This window comes from Stegodyphus dumicola, chromosome X2, assembly GCF_044657685.1.
Source record: "Stegodyphus dumicola isolate Sdum_Otavi_A_Nest chromosome X2, ASM4465768v1".
Classification (NCBI taxonomy): Eukaryota; Metazoa; Arthropoda; class Arachnida; order Araneae; family Eresidae; genus Stegodyphus; species Stegodyphus dumicola.
In genome coordinates this window covers 92,621,123-92,643,471 of record NC_140781.1, presented here as the reverse complement: position 1 = coordinate 92,643,471, position 22,349 = coordinate 92,621,123, and the positions used below count along the sequence as shown (strand labels likewise).

The 22,349-nt window shown below is 30.8% G+C and overlaps 1 protein-coding gene across 1 annotated transcript in view; it reads left to right on the top strand.

Annotated features, from left to right (window-relative positions):
* The window catches only part of LOC118198103 (serine protease 33-like), an 83,963-nt gene extending 67,148 nt beyond the window's left edge, over positions 1 to 16,815 (top strand). The window contains exons 5-8 of the mRNA XM_035369704.2: positions 3,800 to 3,885; positions 7,780 to 8,066; positions 12,009 to 12,166; positions 15,479 to 16,815. Of these exons, the coding sequence (XP_035225595.1) occupies positions 3,800 to 3,885; positions 7,780 to 8,066; positions 12,009 to 12,166; positions 15,479 to 15,634 (687 nt within the window). The 3' untranslated portion in view covers positions 15,635 to 16,815. The remainder of the gene's footprint in view (positions 1 to 3,799; positions 3,886 to 7,779; positions 8,067 to 12,008; positions 12,167 to 15,478) is intronic.
* The last annotated feature ends 5,534 nt before the right edge of the window (positions 16,816 to 22,349 follow it).

Genomic DNA, 22,349 nt, shown 5'->3' with positions numbered 1-22,349 from the left:
GTTCATGAAACCCACAATACGTGAAACCTAAAGTTCGATTCATAAAATCTAACATACAGATGATCATAATGTCAAACTAAGCCTTTACATCTTATGTTCATAAAATAGAGTTACTGTGAGTAAGCTTATAAATAAAATAATGAACTTTTAAAGAAGTGAAAATGCTATTTTTATATTCATATTTTAAGCGGGATGGCAAATATCGTTTCCCAATGCAAAAAACAGATTCATAATTATAAAAATTTTAAGAACAAGATTATTAATTTCTGTCAAGATTAATGAGAAATCTTGACAGAAATGCCGTTAGCTGCAAGAAATTTTATATGATATTGTTTCGTTAAGGGACATGACATTATATAATGATATGGAAATTCAGTGCCCCCACAGACGCAACGATCATTAATACATGTTTATAGTAAAACGTTGCGAAGGGACCATGTGCTGTTATGTCTCTTGATAACTGCGGAATCGAAATTTTAAGTTTTAGATCAGCTGTTGACAGATAGTTAAAGGTACTTCTTTGCTCATAAAATCTCATTCTTCTCCATTTCCATACTGTTTCTTAGTCAGATTATCAAGATATATTTTTAAGATATGATCTATTCGATGGAATGTGGGGGTATTTCGCATTATAACTTTCAGCGGCCTCTCTCGAAGTGGTCTGCCATTTCATTACTATGTGATTCAAAATGAGATTTTAGCCAACATATCTTTTCCTGTTTCGTAATAATTATTGAATCTTGTAAATTAATGGTGATGTCTGTGAATAATTTGCAAAAGGTGCTAACATACTATCGGTGTAGATATTTGAATGAACAATATTACTGTTTACAACATATTCAGTTGCTTTAATTATAACTAATGTTTCTGCTTATTCTATACTATTTTCATTGCCAACATGTCCTTTCTAAGATACTCAATAGAATCATCCTTCAGTAAAAGAGGAAGAAGAATGTCAGTTAATAGAAGTATATTTTGAGTTGCAATATAGTCATGAGAATTGCTTGATGCTGTACTCGCTTATGCAATCGAAGTAGACCTACAAGCACAATACCTGCAGTTGTTGAAGTAGTGCAGGAAGTTTTGGTAATTTTACGTAAAAATTGATGATGAATATTTAGTAGATGTTTATTTTTTCTCTTTTGCATTGGGAATGCCTAAATAACAGCTGCCTAAGTAAGTCCTTTTTGGCAGAGTGCTATGTAATTGCTTCGGCGTATATGGGTTCAAACCTCTGTTTATGCCGTGAATTCTTACAATATGATCTGCAATAACGTTTGTTCTCATCTTTAAATTTTCTACAGATGATTCCACCTGAGCTTTTCATCCTACATTAAACCAAAATATGCCAGCAGTATTCAACCTAGGGCTATTCATTTCGATACCCTCCTAATTTACAGCAAAACTAAAGCTTGCTTTGAGCTTCAAAGAATAGCATGAGAGATTTTTTTCCTTACTATGAAAGTAGACCACACCTTAATCCTTAAGGTAACTTTAATCTAAATTCCATCCAATCAATTCCTAAAGACATCGAAATTAAGTTGTTTGCCGAGAAAAACTGCATATTTAAAGAATGCAAAATATTTTAGAGCTTTAAATAAAAGAAATAAATAAATTGGTTTAAATCATTGATTTTCCAATGCGACGACATGTAAAGGGGAGGCACGGGCCACGCGAGCAGTATTTCGCCGCTTGTGCTCTTGTATTCCCCGCCCGCTGCCAGTGCAGGATTTACATATACAAGCTACACAAGCTACAGCTCAGGACCCCACTTTCTTGGGGGGGGTCTGCAAAAATTAATATATCTTATGAAAGACCCCATATCTGAAATAGCTTAAGGCCTTATCAAGTCTAAATCCGTCTCTGTGGGCTGCGCTCGTGTTTTAGTTGGGCCAAAGAAGGTATTTGTTAACAAAGTAAACTTTGCCAAAGTAGGAGTGGCTGCGTCAGACCGCAGATGGAAAAATACACTACTTAATACTTTTTTGCACATGCGAACCGGCGAATAGCTGTCGAATATCCTTAATATCGTTTTGCACATGCGCGAAATAGTAGTCGAGTCGGTGTCGAAGGTCACGTTTGCCAAGAGTTCATCCGTGGTTCTGTGATACCGTTCTGTATGAGTTCTGGATACGCAAGTTACGTATACTTTTAATGCGAAAATAAACTGTCGACTCGTAAGTTGTTTTTTCCTCGTCATGAGTTCGTCGAAAAAACGCAAATACGATGATGATTGTATTAAATACGGTTTTGTTGCTATACAAAAAAATAGTGTCGCCAGCCGTAATGTTTTATTTGTTACGAAGTACTGAGCAATGGTGCTATGGGGGCTTCTCGTCTGGAGCGACATTTGCCGGCAAAACATAGCATGACAAGCCAAAAGAGGTTTTTTGCTGAAAAATGTGCAAATTTAAAACAAATTTCAAAATTTGGAATTGGATAATACTGGGTGCTTTGCTCAGCCATCTGAAAAACACTGCTTTCAGATATATCGTTTACTGAAAACACTGTGAAACGTCGCATTGATGATACGGCTGAAGTCAGTAAGCGCAGGACGTGAAAAAAATAAAATTTTTTCGCAGTACAGTTGGAAAAGAGTACAGATGTTGCAAAATGTTGTCAACTGTAATTTTCATTCGGCTCGTACAAAATGAAACAACTAAAAACGAGACGCTATTTTATACAGAGTCAACGACTACTTCAAAAGCATTTCATATAATGACAGCAATCTCTGAATTCTTTGGCAAATATAAACTGCCATGGCAAAAGCTGGTAGGCGTAGGTACAGTCGGCTCTCCATCAATTCTTGGATCTCGCTCAGGATTCGTACAGATTGTCAGAAAAAAATACCAATGTTACAGCTATTTACTGTATTATACACCATCAAGCCTTGGCAGATAAGACATTTCCAAACGAACTTAACCATGCTTTAAAACTATGCATCAAAACTGTCAATCATGTTAAAAAAAGTGCTTTAAATACTCGACTTTTTTAATACACTTTGTGAAGATTTGGAAACAGAACATAAAAGACTGTTATTTCACACGGAAGTACGCTGACTCTTAAAAGGAAATTATGTTAGCAAGATTATTTGAACTTCGAGATGAAGTGATTCAGTTTTTGGAAATTCAAAATCAAACTGAATTTTAAATGGAATTCCAAAAGTGGAGTATTCAGGTTGTATTAGCTTATCTATCAGATATTTTCGATTCATTGAACTTGAAATTACATAATGGAGATCCGAATTTACATAGTGGAGATCTGTGTCTGAAAGAGTAAATTTCTATAATAAAATCTTCATAAATTATGTTTTTTGTTCTTACTACCCTTATAGGTAGATAATATTATCATTATTAGAGAAAAGGGTTGCAAGAAGTTTCATTTTTGGCAGTAGGAAGGTGTGACAAAAAAAACTTTGGGAACCAATGGTTTGAATTGTATGACTATTTCTTCTATAAGAAATCAAATTTAAGAATGAATTTTCTGTTTCACATGTAGCGATTAAATTAACTGAGAGAGGAAATTTAACTAGTTAAAACAAAGTAAAATTAAACCTAGTTATAAACTTATCTATCGCTGTGTTTATGTAGATTAAGTAACAAACCTAATCTTTTAAAATTACGTTTCTAGATATTAGGGATCATAATGCATTTGCTATCAAATAAAGAAGTTTTCATTTGGTTCTTTCAAAGTACGTCACATATTTGAAAACAAATCGGAGTAATTACTAAAGCCATGAGTATTTTCTCTAAGATATTAAAATATTCATTATCGAAATTAAAAATTCTTTTATTTACAGGCTCACATAAAAATTACTCAGCAGCAATGTGGAGGAGTGCTTCTAAATCATCATTACGTTGTGACTGCCGCTCATTGCGTCTACAGGTAATATATTTTTTAACTGCAATCAATTGTAATCAATTGTAATATTGTATGTTTTCTCTTCTTCATCAGCGATATGTATATTTCAAATCGTATATCACTGTGAATTAAAGTCTAAAGTATATTCTTATCTGCTTCAAATTGTGGGGCTTCATTATACCAGATGATAGTGATATTTTATTATATACAACAAATAATGCATTCGTCATTTTGATATGCCAAAAGCTGATATAAAGTCTATTCATTTTGCAATTTTTTTGTTTATCTTTCTGATATGCTCTCTTACTGCATAAAAGCCGTTTTTTTAGAATATTGCAAAATATGTAACTAGCTAAGGAGATAAAAGTGCCTGAAATTTATTTATCATAAATTTTGACTCGATAACAATTGTTACTTAGCCTGTTACTTACGAGTTTGAGTTTACTCTGTTCACACATATTAAAAAATAAGAATTTATTTTATAGCACTTTGTTATCCTTTATGGAGCTTCCGTTTTAGATCGTAAGCTATGAAAAGTTTAAAATTAATTAAGCTTGCTTGATTGCCCACTTGTGTTATTATAATAAAATACATGTTCTGTAGTAGTAAGTCGCTGGGTTTAGTTAAAGTTTTGAATTACAGACATATGAGTAATCCTTAAGTAAGTTGCCTTTTACACTCCATGTAAAATTAACAGGTACAAAAAAACTGTGTATGATTTTCAAAGTATAAAATATGAAATAAACATTAATCTTAAAAAGGAATTCCTATTCAGGAAATTTGGGTGGGTTGGTGTCATGTCCATCAAAGAATCTATACCGGTACTAATCTGTGAGTTGCTATGGCAGCACTAGGAGTTTGAAGAATTTTCACGGGGTACAGTTTTCACAATACCAAGCTCATAATCAGACCGATTTAAGTGATATCTCTATAGAAACTAATTTCATACAATCGCAGTTGCCGTTTTAAAGGAATTTTCCCTGAGTTTGAAGCTTACCGTTTAGCAGTAGGGAGAAACAAGACTTGTTACATCATTATTGGCATACTTAGCTTTGCTTGGCCAGTTCGCCAGCAATCCCATTGCCTTGGATTGGGAAGGAAACTTGTGTATCATGCATTCTTCAGTTGGTCAGTTGTGTCAAATAAGTGGCGAATATTTTGCGTAAATCTAATATAACTTTGTTTCATAGCCTCAGGGCTGATTTTAAGTCACTAAATTTATTCTTATAGTTTGATTGGTATCCGATTGATATACGTACCAAGTTTAAAACTCATGGACTACAGAAAGTTCGTAGGTGTAATTTGAAGCAATGCTGCTTCCACCAGTTTTTTTTATACTCTATTATATGGCCATTCAACAGCTAACAAGTATTTTAGCTCCAACTTTAAGGAGGATTTCATCTGAAGATCCATCTGTGTATATGTGTAAAAGTAGGCTTTCTGAAAAAGATCAAAGATGTCCTAATTTCTTTTTCTTTCATATCTGTGACTATTTCCTTTTTTGCATATGAGCCTATTTTCGGACTGTTACGTAAACAGATGATTGTTTAAGATTAGAAAACCGTACCGGCTTTCAAAAGCTCTCTGATAGAATTGATTTTTTACTCCAATCTCATTTTTTGGTAAATTTGATTATGGCATACTTTTTTCTTTATTTATATTATTCAAGGCCAAATTTCTGAAGAGAGTTTTTGTTGATCTTGAAGAAAAAGCTCTAATAATAGTTTTAGCGGCTTTTGTTTGACTTTACAAAGTTCTTCCATTGCATATATTGTAAAGAATTAAAGACACTCCTCTGACGTATCAGTGTAATATAATGTTTGTCACATCTAGCTAGTAGTTAAAAGGTCTCGTATTTAGTTCATAACGACTGCACCGTTGATTTTTCAAGATTTCTGCTCACAGCAACCTGATGACTTTACAGTGGCGAACGACTTAAAATGTGGTAATCCAGTGGCGTTTAAAAGACGTGTGAGAATGCAAGAAGTTAAAGGTAGTCCCCCTGTGTGACCTTGCGATGGACTGGTCAGCACATCAATCATCTAGCAAATGGAAGACCTCAGATTTGATTCCTGGCATGTTGAGGGAAATGTTTGAATTTTCAAGTTTCCTGCTGATACTATACGTAATTTCTCTTCAGTACATAAAGAGATAATTTTTAAATTGATAAATAATAACATTTTAAAAATTAATATAAACTATTAGGAATAATACAAAATGTGAAACTGCCATAACAGTATATAAAACATACTATCATGTAATGATCAGTTTATAAGGACTCAGTTCATAGAGTAGCTAATTTTCTCAACTATCAAAACAGTATAGAGATTAATTTTGCTTTCCGTTTATTTCTTCTGTTGTTTTTCTTTTGTGAGGTATAATTCCGTAATTTTATAACTGAATTAAATTTAGCATAGTTCAATAAAGATTTTCACTGCTAATGGTAATTTTTAATATATAAAACATTCTCGTATTTTAATGCATTAAAAATTACGTTTTTTGCTAAAGGTCTGTATTACTTATTTTGATTTGCTTACCCGAAAGATAACAGGAAACACATCTTGGTGTTACGCTTTTATATCACACTAAATTAAAACAATAAAAAACTCATCTTTCAGAGTATTTCAATTTCCAATACATTTTTGAATTGAGGAACAATGAGGAAATTTAAAACAACGGTATTTTCCTAAACTGGTGTAGCAGATCTGTGGTCTTCGTTTGTTTTTCTACGAAATTCTCATTCATATAAAACTAATAATCTATTTCATCAATATTAAATAAATTAATTCAGCAAGTTTTCTGTTCAACACCTAAGTATAATCCCTTATATCATTAAAATTAGCACTTACATTACTAAAATAGTACACTTTAATCATTTCGTTGGAAACAAATATAATTTCAATAAGTCCTTAAAAACATATTCAAGAAGTATAACCTGTTAATTTCAAACTTTTCTATAAGATGCTATAAAGTTTATGATCAAATAATTTAATAGAAACTTCATTATCTTTTATGTTGTAAAGGCAAATAATAAATTCCTTATCTGAAAGCAATTTTTTTTAAGATTAGTAATCATAACAAACCATTATTCATAACTAGTAACTAATTTCATTAATATTCATAATGATAAAAATACTCATCTAAGAAAGAAAACCACCACTGAGAAAACACAAAATTTCTATAAATTCTCTTGAAATTCAATATAATCCTTGGTAAATTAAATTTGTTTACATTTTTGCTTTTACTAAATTCTATGAAAGGTACTGCTAAATTTAGGTGCAATATTAATAAAATGTTTTAAAGAATATTATGTTTTCTTTGAAATGTTGCAAAGAGAACAGGAAAACCTAATTTATGTACTTTGTTAATTATTCATTAATTTTATTCAGAATGTTTTTCTTTTTACATACTTCTTTCATTCACTTAATTTTCAAAAAAATTTTATGTTAATAATCTCTTAATCTGCTAACAAATATTCAGCTTTCATTTTCTCTTTACTCTAGAATAAGTAGTCTTTTTATAAATTAACACATAATTCTATAAAAGAGAACCAGAGAATAAGTCTGATGTATTGATATCTTAGCAAGCACAAATATATGTAGTTGAAAGAATTCATTTCACGTATTAAATACATCTACTTTTAGTATTTGGATTAACTATGAAAATAAGAACTTTAAATTATTTGAGAATATAGTCACCTGGTCTCAAGTATTTCAAGAGCTACAAACACTTTTTGAAATGAAACTGATAGAAAAATCATAATTAGCTTATAATTTGAAAGATTTATATCCAATTTCTAGATTTTTCACTTCGTCGTTAAAATTAAAATTTACTTTAAAAATAGAGTATTTTATAATAATTTATATAACAGTAGGTTGGATAATAATGTAATAAATAACCTTGATGATAATGTTTCAGAGCACATTTGCAAGATGTCATAGTTGTTTTAGGAGCTTATGATATACATGATCAACGTTACCAGTTGCTACCTGCGCAGAAGTTTCGAGTCGTCGAAAAGTTACTACATCCTAATTTTCGCTTTTCACCATCACACCCAGATCGATATGATGTGGCTTTAATACGGCTTGACCGGCCAGTTAGATACCAAGAAAATGTTCTGCCTATATGTTTGCCGCCGTATGGTTGGAATTTCCAAGGTTGGAGAGCAATTATTACAGGCTGGGGAAAAACAGATCCAGCTCTTAGTAAGTCTTCTATTCAATATCTCAAACAGAAACGGGCTCATCATGTAATGTAGCTTTTTTGACTAAATTAAGTTGTTTCGATTTTTATAAGAACATTATACACATTGTTTCTTGAGTTCAACACTGTAGTACTTTGGTCATAAATTTTTATATCCCGCAAAAATCTTAGGAATTCCACACTGATATTACTTAACTTTACCTGTAGTGTCACTTAAAAGTCTCTGTTTATTAAGAGAAGATTATATGTAACTGTGAATAAATAATATTATTATAATCAATAAATCTGAATATTGAAAGAATCCTTTCAGTTCTTTTTTATCAGTCAACCTATTTCACACTACGAGAATCAAATTTATGAACGAAATTTTCCAGTGCAGATTACTACTTTTAATCAAGTCTAAATAAAATATAGCGATAATTTATTCTTTAAATGTTATTTAAAATATGTTGTTGGGTTGTTTACTGAGATTTATTAAAATTTAGAGAATGGCAATTCTGAATCTTTTCCACTACTCAGATTGGTAGAGTGCGTTAACACTAAAGCATTAAGTTAGGTTCTCAATAACTGTTTAAAAACCTACATGTTGAGGTCATGTGTCTTTAGCACCGATACTTGATTCGAATGAACGATTTCTTTTTTTATTTGGGATGTTTAGTGTCATTTTTCAAAAAGGAAGAGTTTTCTTTCATGAGTCGCAATAAAATAAACTGTGTAACATTTTTTTTCAATTATTCTAAACTTACAAAAACGACGGGTTTTTATATCGAAGAGCTCATTTCCTTTTATATAGATATTTCAGTGATTCTTAACTATATTTATATAACGCATCATAATGGAGGTTTATAATATTTCTATAAAATGCTCAAGATTTTTTGTTTATTTTGTGATAAACAAATCATATTGTTTTCAGGAGTACGATACACAAAAATTTTTATACCGTACTAAATAAACTCACACACTTTAAATAAACAGAATCTCTATATAGGGTTTTCCCGAAAAGAGTGTAATGACATGAGTTTCAACAATGACGGAAATGAATAGAAATATTTTGCTAAATTCTAACATTCTAGAAAATTCTGGATTTGTTAAGCGTATTAAATAATAATACTGTAACATACTGATAAATTTGACTGATAGTTCGACCTGGGTTCGATTCCGGGCCAACGGCTGGCTGCATGGGCGTTTTTGTGGTTTTCGCCATGTGTAACGTGGATACGAGCCAGTTTCTTGTAAAACATCTTCCTCAAAAGCATCCCTCTTCTTAGGCAGATATCCCTAGCGAGCTTTGTCATAATCAAATAAACCAAACCAAATTAGTGAATTTGCGGGAAATGTTTTTCATTAAAGAACTAAAATGTTATCCTACTTACAGAACAGTACTAAACAGCTCATCATATACTAGCAAACATTACTAAAAGCAAGATATATATATAACTTGTATTTTTATTTTGCAGGACTTCCAGAACAATCCGCATATAACTTTTAGTGTTATTGTCCGTAAAACAAAAAGAACCTCTGCATAACCATGCTCATTTTATATACTTACTTTGCTTTTAGTATGAAGCGAATTGTTACAAAGAATTGTAAACATATTTAGTTTTATTTTAACTTCAGTTATGAAAATTCTTGAAGATTATAATACTGTAATATCCTAGCTAAAATAGAGTTCCTTGAAAGCTCGAATACTGGTAGAACTATATAGCGACTATTCGCTGAGTTTTTGTTCGTAAGTAACAGCTCCGGAGAAGGGTTAAAATACTCTTTCCTTCCAACACAAAATAGCTTTACAGATGGTCCTTCTTGGGCATACAAGAAGCATCCACGTAGGCTTTAACTAGAAAACAGAGAAGATAAACTAATGCTATAATAAATTTAATCAACCGAAGCTGCACAGAATCAAACTCGCGTAGTTGGTCCTTAATTGTGGATCACCGGCGTATACTAGCAGGCATGTATTAAATACGGTAGTAGAATAGCAAGCTTTAACTAATAGCAATAACGTGAACGAAAGGGCAGAACACACTCTCCTACTGAAGTAACTCAGACCTCATCTTAAATACTAGTTTCCGCCTTATTTGCACAAAGCGTTATACTGAAAACTCATTCTGGTAGGAAAACGTAGGTGGGGAAATTAAGAAGGTAAAGGAAAGGCTTGTTCAAAAATAAAAATAACTATTAACAAAATAAAATAAAACCCTTACAAGATGATCTATATTTACTATGATTTAGAGTTTTTCTCTGCTGGATAAGAAAAAGTAATTTTTAATAAGAAACTTTCTGTAGCTATTTGTAGCTAAAATTTAAAATATTACCTTAATTATATGAATTCTGTGAACACTTGTATTAAATTAAATAAGCTTTCAAATAAATTGGTGGATTCTTATTGGATTGCTTCATTAATGATCGGCAAGATGTTACAAAGTTCTCTTAATTTATGATGATAGAAACGTTTTGTAATGTTGCAAGCTTTATGTATACTTTATTTTAAAAATTGTTGTAAAAAATAAAACTCGTTGAATATTCACTCTTCTTTCATTGTGTAAAAGATTACCTTATTTCTGTACAGAATAAAAGCAACTAAATACTTTTTACAAAAATACACGAGTCCAAAATGATGAAAATACGTTGGAGTTTAACAACCTTCAATAACCATGTAAATCACATTGATAATTTTTCATGTTGTCCAATGATGTCATAAGGGAACATCCCTATAAGTATTCTTTTTATTTAATTGTAAACTAAAAGATGAAGTAAAATTAATTTTCACGAATGCGTGTTTTTTACATTTATGTTTGAAACCCAAGTTTTTATTTATGCCTCTAAGTTCAGTATAACTATGAAGGAATATATGTATAATATATGTGAAATACCACCCGAAAGTTTTTACTGCATGTAATGGAATAATTCTCAAACTGATATCAAGAAGCACAACTATAAATTATAAGTCAATAAGGATAAGAAAAACAAAAACATGCGTTATTTTATAATATTGAAATTGCTTTATACTATATCTGAATTTATAATAAAGTACAGATATCAATCCTGAAAGTTTACGAAAAGTACTTCTGCTTTTTAAAAATGTAGTGTACTTAACTTAATGTAACCTTTACTAGTGTAAGCATATTAGTTCTTCAGCTAAATATGAATGGGAAAACATTTTTTGTTTCAAATGGTGGAATACTAACTCCTCAAGCAAGTGAACAAATAACTTTATTTGTAATCAAGATTTCATTTGCGAACTTAATAGAAAACAATATTTTTTCTGGTACTGAAAAATGGTTAAGATCCAAACGGGACTATTTTTAGTCATGTGCATGGTAACAAAGTAAATAAATAAAATCGAAACGCCCGGCTAACTGTTACCTAATTAAATCTCATACCTGTCAAAGAGAACTTTCCCATGACTAAATAGCTTTGTGTTATGTAGAACCAGGGAAAAAGTAGGCTTAGGGACACATCGTTGCAAAAACCACATTTATTGACGGCACAACAAGCAAATAGTAAAACACAGAATACTGGAAACCAGACAGATACTGAACAGAATGAACATCTAGTACTTATACATACACTTGACTCAACTTGACATCTTAAGGACACCAACTAGCGCTGAATTTGGCGTGAGCATAAAACATCGTTAACACTTTTATCATATTAAGGATAACAACAATCAATGGATTCGCAGATTTGAGGATTCACCTTTAGTTATTCCTCATCGTCAAGGAGAAAATATTGTCAATTCACTGCCATTTCAAAATATTAGCTATCAATCTGAGTAAGTAAATTAGTTTTATTAATTTGATAAAGGGGAAATGTATATCACAGGAGACAAATTTTACATAAACTGCAGGTATTAAAATTCAGAATCGTTTAAAAATATATATTTATTGTAGTAACATTTCTGGAATATTTCTTATAAGTTGGTTATCTTTTTGACTATGCAGGTAACAGATATGGAACACGCCTTCTCCAGAAAGTGGAAGTTCCCATAATTTCAAATAAGGAATGCGAGATGTGGCATCATTGGAAAGGTATCAATGTCCGAATATTTCCTGAAATGATGTGCGCAGGATACGAAGGAGGACGCAAGGATGCATGTGTGGTAAATAAAACAAATTAGTACAATATCTAATGTATTATCTATAATTTCAAGGTAAAATTAACTTTCCCCAAAATACGTGAAATAAAATATCATTTTGTTGTTACAGAATTGCTTGTGTCTTTCATGAGTTCGGCGCTTAATTTAAATGCATATATGTTTTCTTGCATGCGAATATTTATGCAGAAATGAGAGTAATACACAAATACTCCTGATTACTAGTTTAATTAAGGATTTTTAAACTTATTACTTTTTCAATAATTGTAATCATTGCTAACAAACTTCATGCACCAATGAATAAATCTGAATTATCTATTTTACTTTCATTTTAAAAGTTAAATACCCATGATTATGTTAATTCTTTTGATTACGTTCATTTTTAAACTTTAAGTGATCAGTTATTCAATAAAACATAAATCCTTACATAGGAATAAACTACCTATAACAATGAATACATTTACATTGTTTACATGGTGAATTTATAAAAGATCACATAAGAGAATGTTCAGTCAATAATGACTAATTAGAAGTACTGTTTTCTAAAGATATCAGGGAAATATCCAAATGTTCTAAATAAACCAGTTATATAGAAAGGATTACGAAATCTACTAATCATGGTCATTACAGCATTTTAAATGTCCCTATTTATTGCTTTATCGGTTTCTGTTAGAAAATAAAGTAATTCTGTTTAAAATGTTAATTAGGATTGGCGCCATGCTGAATAAATTCAGATTTAGAATGACAGTTCTGAGATATTTGCATACGTAAATAATTGCATAAGACTAGAATAACACTGAGGAAAGGTTGCAAGATGTATTTATTCAAAATGTTTCGAATCCAATGCAACCACCGATGTAATTCGTTTACTTTTTGAATGCAAGGACTAAATATGCTGAAGAATAAACCAAAAAATTAATGTGGTTATTATTTCAGTTGGATAAATCAATTGGACGAAAAGAATGAACTATATATGGACGAAAAGAATGAAATATATATATATATATGTCCTTTTTTATTATAGATATTTATTCGTCCTTTTTATTATATATATTTATTTGTCCTTTATTTTTTCTCGTTATTTGTTCTTTTGGAAGGCTATCTCCTTTCTCTTTTATTCAAAGTAATACTTTTGTTTGACATTGTAATTTAAGTTTGCTCTGTGTCTCACCATTTGGATTCAGCTTTGTACGTTACTATTCAGCGTGTGAATTATTTAATAATGACATTATAAAATTCTCAGCACAATTTACCTTGAAAACAGAATTTTATGAAAACTGAAAATTGTAGTACGAATTATTTCATGATGATGTGTTCAGTTGCCTGAATGCTTTGAGCGTTGGGTGCGATATGTACCAATTTAACATTTCTGAAGTTATTTATCAATTAAAGTTTAAGAGAAACAAAATACAGTTGGTTAATGCAAGAAATGCTTTAGGTACTTTTTTATGAACGTGGATTTACAATATATGAAAAATATCATGAACTTATTCATATTTTTCTTGAGAATCAATTAAAAATATAATGGCAGTTTTTGAAAGTGTGCTTTAAGTTAATGTTTGTTTTTATATTCGCTATTGCTGCAACAGATCGTATGTCAGTGCCCATTTTAAAATAAAGGCGCTACTCAATAGAAAATAGTGACAGCTACCTTCCTGCGAAATGTTGATTTGAAGACGGAAGTGGGAAACGAGTAGAAGCATGTTTAAATATATTACATGAAGCTAATAATCATTGAAAAACTATTCTTCTTTTGTTTCTCCTGAAAGTCCTGAATTCGTTTTCCACTCGACCTGAGTTAACAATAACAGTATTACTGTGAGAATAGTAAAAATATGCAGCGTAAGTACGTGATATTTTTGTTAAATATGGTTTTATATAAGCTGTAGATTTAAAAAATGTTCCATTTCCTCTAACATTATCATGCGCTTGTTGCTTAAAATGGATAATAAAAAACCATTTTATTTTTATCACATATGAAAAAATTGTATTACATATTAGTTCCATTGGTTTAAATGATAATTGTATATTTTACATGCGTTATTGTAATGAAACTTATTTTGTAATTTTGCACATTAAATTTTGTCTTCAGCTATTTAAAATTTATATGTAATATACTATATTACAGTCAATGAAGTAAGAAGTTTATGATCTCAGAATCTTTGTATTTTTGTTGAATGACTCAAATAGAATAAAATATTTTCTAATTAGAACCAAAAAATGATACCAAAATGAATTCCATTAGTATCAGCTCTTTTTTATTTTTGTTATTTGAGAATATAATATCACTCCAACATAATTCATATCAATTGATATCTTTACAATGTTACATCTATTAAAATTTTAGAGGACAATTCTTCAACTAGTTTTGAATGTTATTTAATCAGTTTTTCTTTTGTAGTAGATGACTAGTTACATATATAGATTATGTGGGATGGTGTTTTAACGTGGCATGCATTAAAGAATTGGAATATTAAGCAGCCATTCACAAATGAATAAGCAAAAACTTTTAGTTGTATTTCTGACTTTACTGTCTTTAAATTAGAAATTTATAACTTCAAAATGATTTTAAAGTTATCAGTGTTATCTGTTAAATACAAGTAGTTCTTCTAAGAAATGGTCTCAAAATTCATTGCGCTCAGCCATTTTTCTGAACTTAGAGGATTTAGTCGAATAATTACACCAAAAATTAACAAGTCTAACTGCCTTCAAATAGGTGTGTGTTCTTATTGATTAGCTTAATTTCATTACGAAACACCTGATAGTTCTGGTACTGCCTGTGATGTCTGTATGTCTTACAGAATGATTCACAAATTTTGTAGTGAAGTGCTTGTTGCAAAACTACGCAATAAGGGTAGTTAGTACTGTAGTTCTTTCTCAGTGTTTATCTGAATAATGTAATACAGAGATCAAATGACCCAAATTTAGATGCTTTAAAGTTCTGATTAGAAACAATTTTAACAGTTTCAAAAAGGATCAGTTTGCTCAATGAATAATTAGATGAAATAAAACGAGAAAAAATTATCAGTTATCAAATTAATTTTCCTTTTGCAAATATCTGCATACTGAAATTAACTCGAACACACAGAATGAATATTTTTTATATTGAATTATTTTCTTTATTATCTTAAATATTCTAGAAATACCTTACAACTTTTCAGAAGGGCCTTTAAACATGTTTCATATAGGCCTGTTTATATAGGCTTGAAATCATCAACAATACCTTTGAGTTTTTTGTGCATTCAAATGTTCTCCTTTATGAGAACATTTAAGGTGTTTCCGTATAAGTAAAATTTTTTATTTGTCTATTTCTCACAGGGCGATTCCGGCGGTCCACTGATTGTGTATTTAGACGGAAAATGGACATTAGTCGGTATCATTTCAGCTGGATTTGGATGTGCACAATGGAGACAACCTGGAATATATCACAGTGTTTCTTCAACTGTTGACTGGATTAGCAGCCACATTAGTTGACCTGCCAGCGCCTAAGAGCAAGCATAATTAACCCACATTGTTAATTATAATCAATTCATCATAATAAGTTATATTTATTGTTGAACGGACTCATGTTTCATAAAAGTAAAATAATGTTATTTATTTCCTAAGGTCTTGTTAGTAACATTTATACCGATTAACAATACAAAAAAGAGTTAATCACATGTCTATGATGACGTTACTTCCATCAAACACTGACAAATATCGACTTTAAATATCATTTAACATTTTAGCTTTTTATTTTATATGTTATTACTTAAATTTATAAAAACTCTATTTTAAAATTTTAACTTTATATTAAAATTTGTAATCCTCTCTCAAACCCAACGGTCATAGTTTCACCACCAAAATAGACTTCTTATTTCAGAGTGCAGTTATACGTTTTCGTGATGCATATTTTAAAGATTTTAATGCGATTTTGTGATTATTTTTCCTTTAAACTACAGACTTTCTCTCAGTATCTTGTGTTAATTTGTATTTTCGTTATATGATATTGTAAGCAACTGCCTACTTTGAGCAAATCAATTAAAATCTTTCAAAAAGAGGGAAAAAACTTTTAAATAACTTTTTTCTTTAAAAAGTAAGCTAAAGTTGTACTTTTCTGCTAGTGGATTTATTTTGTATGAAGAAAATTATCTGCTGCGTCATTTTCGATAGTTTACTTTCCTGTATTTGCTAGGTGATGTTTACTATAAATAAAAGACTGAGAAACAAATGTCATTTTTTATAGTAATATCAAATTACTTCCAAAATAGCACTAAATATTAATTTGAATTGAGTTTTCATATACTTTGAAATGAAATTGCTTTTTAATGGGTGAGGAATTTATTTTCTTATTTATTTGTATAAAATATGCCATGGATATTTTTATATAAGAAATCAAATCTAAATGCTTTATGAAACATTCCATTTATTTTATGTATATTGGTACACACCATATACGCGTTGTTAAAACAGTTGTCTTTGTAACCTGCTACAGGTTTCCTTTTGTTGGTTTTAAATAATTGTTTTCAGCAATGAGGGTTTTTACCATTATTGTGAATTGTTATTCATAGTGATTTTTCAAGACATTTTGATCATTTCCTATGTGTCCAGAAAACGTTTTGTCCTCAGAATTTATAAATAGTAACCTAAATAAAATTATTTTGCCATAAGATAAAGTTTACTTTTTTATTTATTCATAAAATTATTTCTTGTTATTTGATTAGTGCTCTTCCTATTCTATGTTTAAGAATTCTGATTGATTATTCAATATTCAAGTTACCAAAAACATGACAATATATATTATTACACTTTTAAACACTATTTGTGCCTTACTCTATAAGGTATTTTCTCCTTCTTTTCCGCATATATTCATGATATAGCTATAAGCACACTCGACGCGCATGTGAGAGGGCCATCGTTCGAGTCCCAGTGACGGTATGGCATATTTTCCACTCTCCTGCTTCAAAATAAACTAATAACTACACATCTCTTCATTCCCAACTGACACTGATGAGAAAAATAATGAAATATAGTCTGAAGTATTTTTGAAATATCACATTGAAGTATTCATTTTCTAAATGGCACATTCTACTTTCTTGGTGCCTTTATTTAAGAAAGTCGACCAACAGCAATATACCAATAGCAATGTTTGTAGATTATTACAGAAATTTAAAATGAGATCAGTTTTCCAGAGACTTTGCAAGCCTCTGAATTAGATAGCTACTCAATATTATATTTGATTTAAAAATCTTTAACGGTTTGTTTGATTTTCCCGTTTATTTTCATTTTTTTTTTACAGAATATGAGTTATCACAGTGTTTGATGCTATAATACAATATAGTTATTTATATATGAAAATAATTATATAAAGATGGTTTCAGGGATATTTCTAATTTTATGTTGTTCTTGAAATGAATTATATTTAACAGGAAAGAGAAATACGTGTCATAAAATTAAACGCTTTCCCGTAAGATAAATTTATATTTAAATGTTATTCCTGACAGCGGCGTATAACAATGTTGCCACAACAGATTCCAGGATTTACCGTCATAAAGCAACATAATAATAAATCAAAACAGAACTACAGTAGCTTCTCGAGTAAAGTAATTCGCGACTTAACGTAAATTCGCAGTTACATAAGTGCTCATAAGCCAAAACATTCATGCTAAAAACCTACCAATCAGAAATAAGAATTCCGTAATGAATTCTTCCTTTCCTACACTTGTATTCAAACGGTATTCGCAAGGCTACTTTACTGACATTTTTATCACTGTTCGAAATTCTTGTTTATTTACTCTTAATACGGTTTCGAAACGCTAAACTGAATTCACTGGTATAAATCTAAACAGTAAGAGTCTGCACTTACTTCAGAAAGAAATTTCAATGTAATTCTTAATGAATGAAGGTGAGACAATTATGGAAAAATTGGTTTGGTTTGTAAACCGAACCACTGTCGTTCCAAAAATGAATAAAATTGTAAAAGATATAGCATAATAAAAGGTATAGATTAAAGCTATGGTACTAATTCAGAAGTCAAACAACAAAAATCAGCGTTAATTTACAAAATTTTCACAGGACTAGTTTCGATGGTTTTACCGAACCATCATCTTCAGCTGCAAAACCGCAAATGAACAAGATAGGAAATAATGATTAGATAAGATAAGAAAGCCTGGACAAGAATAAGCAAGTGGCGCCATCTGTTGGAGAAACCAGAACTAAAACATAATTTCTCTAAAAGCCGAAGGCAAATTTGGATTGGAATTAGGATCGTTAACTAGAACAGAAAGATTTTTATGAATGTGAAATGCCTCTAGAAAATCTAGTTCTCCAATGGAAGATGTTTTTTGAATAATTTTGGCAGCAGAAAAATTGAAAGTGTGATTTTCGGACCAACAATGTTGAGCAACAGAAGACTTCTGTGTTTCCTTTTTTCTAACATATGCCTCATGTTCTTTGACGCGAAATTTTAAGGCTCTCTTAGTTTGGCCAATGTAAATTAAACCACACTGGCAAGGAATCCTATAAATACCCCAGGAATTCATATCCGGAATGGGGTCCTTGAGTATAGAAGTTGGCATTTTATTGATGGGAGAATAAACAACCCGAAAGTTAAATTTCTGCAAAATATGTGCAACTTTATAGCTAATTGATGGAAAGAAGGGAATGACAACAGAATTTTTATAATCTCCTAAAATAAGAGTGTGGCTTTTTGTGTGTTGAGATGAAAATTTTTTAACTGCTTGATTAATAATGTTGGGTGAAAAGCCCCTGTCAATAGCTATTGCTTTTAAATAATTTAGTTCTTCATCAAGGGCTAGTTTGGAGGAGCAAACTTGAAGAGCACGGAAAACATAGGAATAAAATGAAGCTAACTTTTGTTTAGTTGGATGACATGATTTAAAGTGTGGTGGAAGGCAAACCTATGAAGGTTTACGGTAAACTGTAGTACTGAAGTTGGATGTGTTACGTGTGACCAGAATGTCGAGAAACGGAAGAGAATTGGAAGTCTCAAGTTCAAAAGTGAACTGAATAGCAGGATCAATAGAATTCATTGTTGAAAGAACTTTATTTAAATCATCTTTATTGCCTTTATTTAAACCATCTTTATTATATTATTAGAACATGAGGCATATGTTAGAAAAAAGGAAACACAGAAGTCTTCTGTTGCTCAACATTGTTGGTCCGAAAATCACACTTTCAATTTTTCTGCTGCCAAAATTATTCAAAAAACATCTTCCATTGGAGAACTAGATTTTCTAGAGGCATTTCACATTCATAAAAATCTTTCTGTTCTAGTTAACGATCCTAATTCCAATCCAAATTTGCCTTAGGCTTTTAGAGAAATTATGTTTTAGTTCTGGTTTCTCCACCAGATGGCGCCACTTGCTTATTCTTGTCCAGGCTTTCTTATCTTATCTAATCATTATTTCCTATCTTGTTTATTTGCGGTTTTGCAGCTGAAGATGATGGTTCGGTAAAACCATCGAAACTAGTCCTGTGAAAATTTTGTAAATTAACGCTGATTTTTGTTGTTTGACTTCTGAATTAGTATTTATTCGGCGTGTTATTGTGTCTTAATTAAAGCTATGGTATTGTAACAGGTATCATTATAAAGACCAATTTCAGAGCTGAAGAAAGAGTTGACTCATTGAATGGAGGATCTGATACATAACCAGATACTTCTGAGTTTTCCGACTAACCAGATCTAGATCTTTAAATAGAGATTTAGAACAGAAGGCAGCATCACGGGCACAGAGAGTACATTTAAAACTAGTACTGTGCATTTCAGACGTTCAAGAAATGTGCAAATCTGCAAAGCAACTAAGTCATGGGTGAGGAAGCAAGTGCAAATACAGACGATGCAAATAAATTTCCCGAACTTCTGGCAGAAATAACTGATGAAGAGGAATATATGACGAGCAAATATTTAATGTTGAAGAAAAGACTTTTTTTTATCGATGAAAATGACAACACAGACATTTGCTGTAAAAGAGGAAAAATGTATGCTTGGATTCAAGGTCGTGAAAGATCTGATCACTGTTATGATAGGAGGAAAAAGAATACTTAAAACTTAAACCTCTTGTAATGTATCATTACCAAAGACCGCAACCGTATAAGGCTGCCCATAATATGAAGATGCAATACTAAAGCATGGATCACATGTATGTTGTTCGAAGACTGTTTCAATAATTATTTCCTTTTCAGGTGCAGAAATAGTGTGCCAAAAAGCAAATCCTTTTGAAAGTGCTTCTCCTTCTGAAAATACACCTGGTCACCCTAAATATTTGAATGAATTACCTTGTTGCTTGCTTCCTATAACCATTACACAGTTACAACGTATGGATCAAAGCGCTCTTCTGCTTTCATAAGTCTTCGGCGAAAGCTAACGCATTAGTCCAAGCAATTATGGCCACTGATAGTGGCAAAAGCAACTGTCAAAGCAATTAGTTGGAATTAGAAAATGCTGACGTTGAGTTGAAGGATAAAATGCTTACTAATGACTACCTTATTTATTTGAAGGCATTCCGGTACTATGCGGATTGAATCACCTATTCCAGATGTTACGAAATTTTACAGTAAAGGGACTAAGTAACTAAACGAGGCTTTTAATCTGATAACATAGATCTAAAACATTAGAATCTATGGCATCAAAAATCCAGTGGTTCGAGAATGTTAGCATCCGTATTTATTCCGATATATCTAATTCCTGACAAAAAGCATGTGACCATAAATTCTACTCTACACATATTTATGAGATGCTGCTCACAACAACGTGAAGATGAAAACTCAAATAACCTCGGCTATCCACTGTCTTTCAACATCGAAAGGGGAAGAAAGTGCCAAATATCCACTTCTAGCGCCGACTCTTACACTACAGAATCAAAATTAGTAGCTACCACAAGACACTTTTTTACTGGAAAAGTGTTATTTCAATTTTTTTTGTATTCTTTTATACTTTCATAGTTCATATGCGAGTAAATACTATTGCATGATGATTCAGTTATATATTAATATTGCTTAAATAATAATAAAAATAAACAAAGATAAAATCAAGCTTAATAAAACTCCTACATTTAACTATTTCGAGGGTAGTAGTAGTAGTGACGGTATGGCATATTTTCCACTCTCCTGCTTCAAAATAAACTAATAACTACACAGCTCTTCATTCCCAACTGACACTGATGAGAAAAATAATGAAATATAGTCTGAAGTATTTTTGAAATATCACACTGAAGCATTCATTTTCTAAATGGCACATTCTACTTTGTCTCTGCATGAATTGTCTGCATTTATTGTCTCTGCATGAATTTCAATTAATGATTACTTATAAACTGAACTTTAATGTAATGACGTTCATAATTACAAAATTACGGTTCAAGTTCATTTAAGGGGTCAAGTACCTTTTGAATGGTAAAATATGTCAAAAAATACTCAAATTACAAGTGATGTATCTCCAAAACTAATAGTCCCATAAAAATGAAATTTCTAACACATATAGTAGAACCCTTACTTATTTGTTTAAGATTACTAAATAAGTCATGTTCATTAGTAAAACGTTTAAATAAATATTTTAATGTAGAGCCCTTTTTTATAGCTAATATTTGGACATTCATTGCGCGCAGCATTGCAACTATATAAAGCATAAGAGGAACCCAATTTTTTTATATGGTAGAAAAATAATGTATCTTTAAAATGACGAAGATTTATTTTATTCAAATGTTCCTTTCCTGCAAAAATAATTTTTTAAAAACAAAATTCAAATTTTATCAGATTTTTTAGGCATAAATTAGCTACAATTTTAAAAGCTTTTACATAAGAACCATTTTGGTTCGTCATATTAAGCATATCTAGCATATAAACATCCATGTAAAATTTGGTGCACTTTGGATTAGCCGTTTCAGAGAAATGCTGCGCGCAGTGAGTAAAATCATAGTTTTGAGAAAATTGACTTCAAAGATAAAAGTATGTTTTTGTCAAAGAAATATGCATTATTTAAGAAAACTAAGCGTTCATATTAAATCAAATACATGATATAATTATTTATATATGGATACTCAAGTATAAAAACATCTAAAAACAAAATAAGTTCACACAACTCATGAAAATATGAAACGAAAAGTTTAACGCGATGACGAGAAAATTTACAATTTTTACACAAACTCACTTTTTATTCAGGCTAGTCATTTTGGAGATTAAGGTTTTTCATACT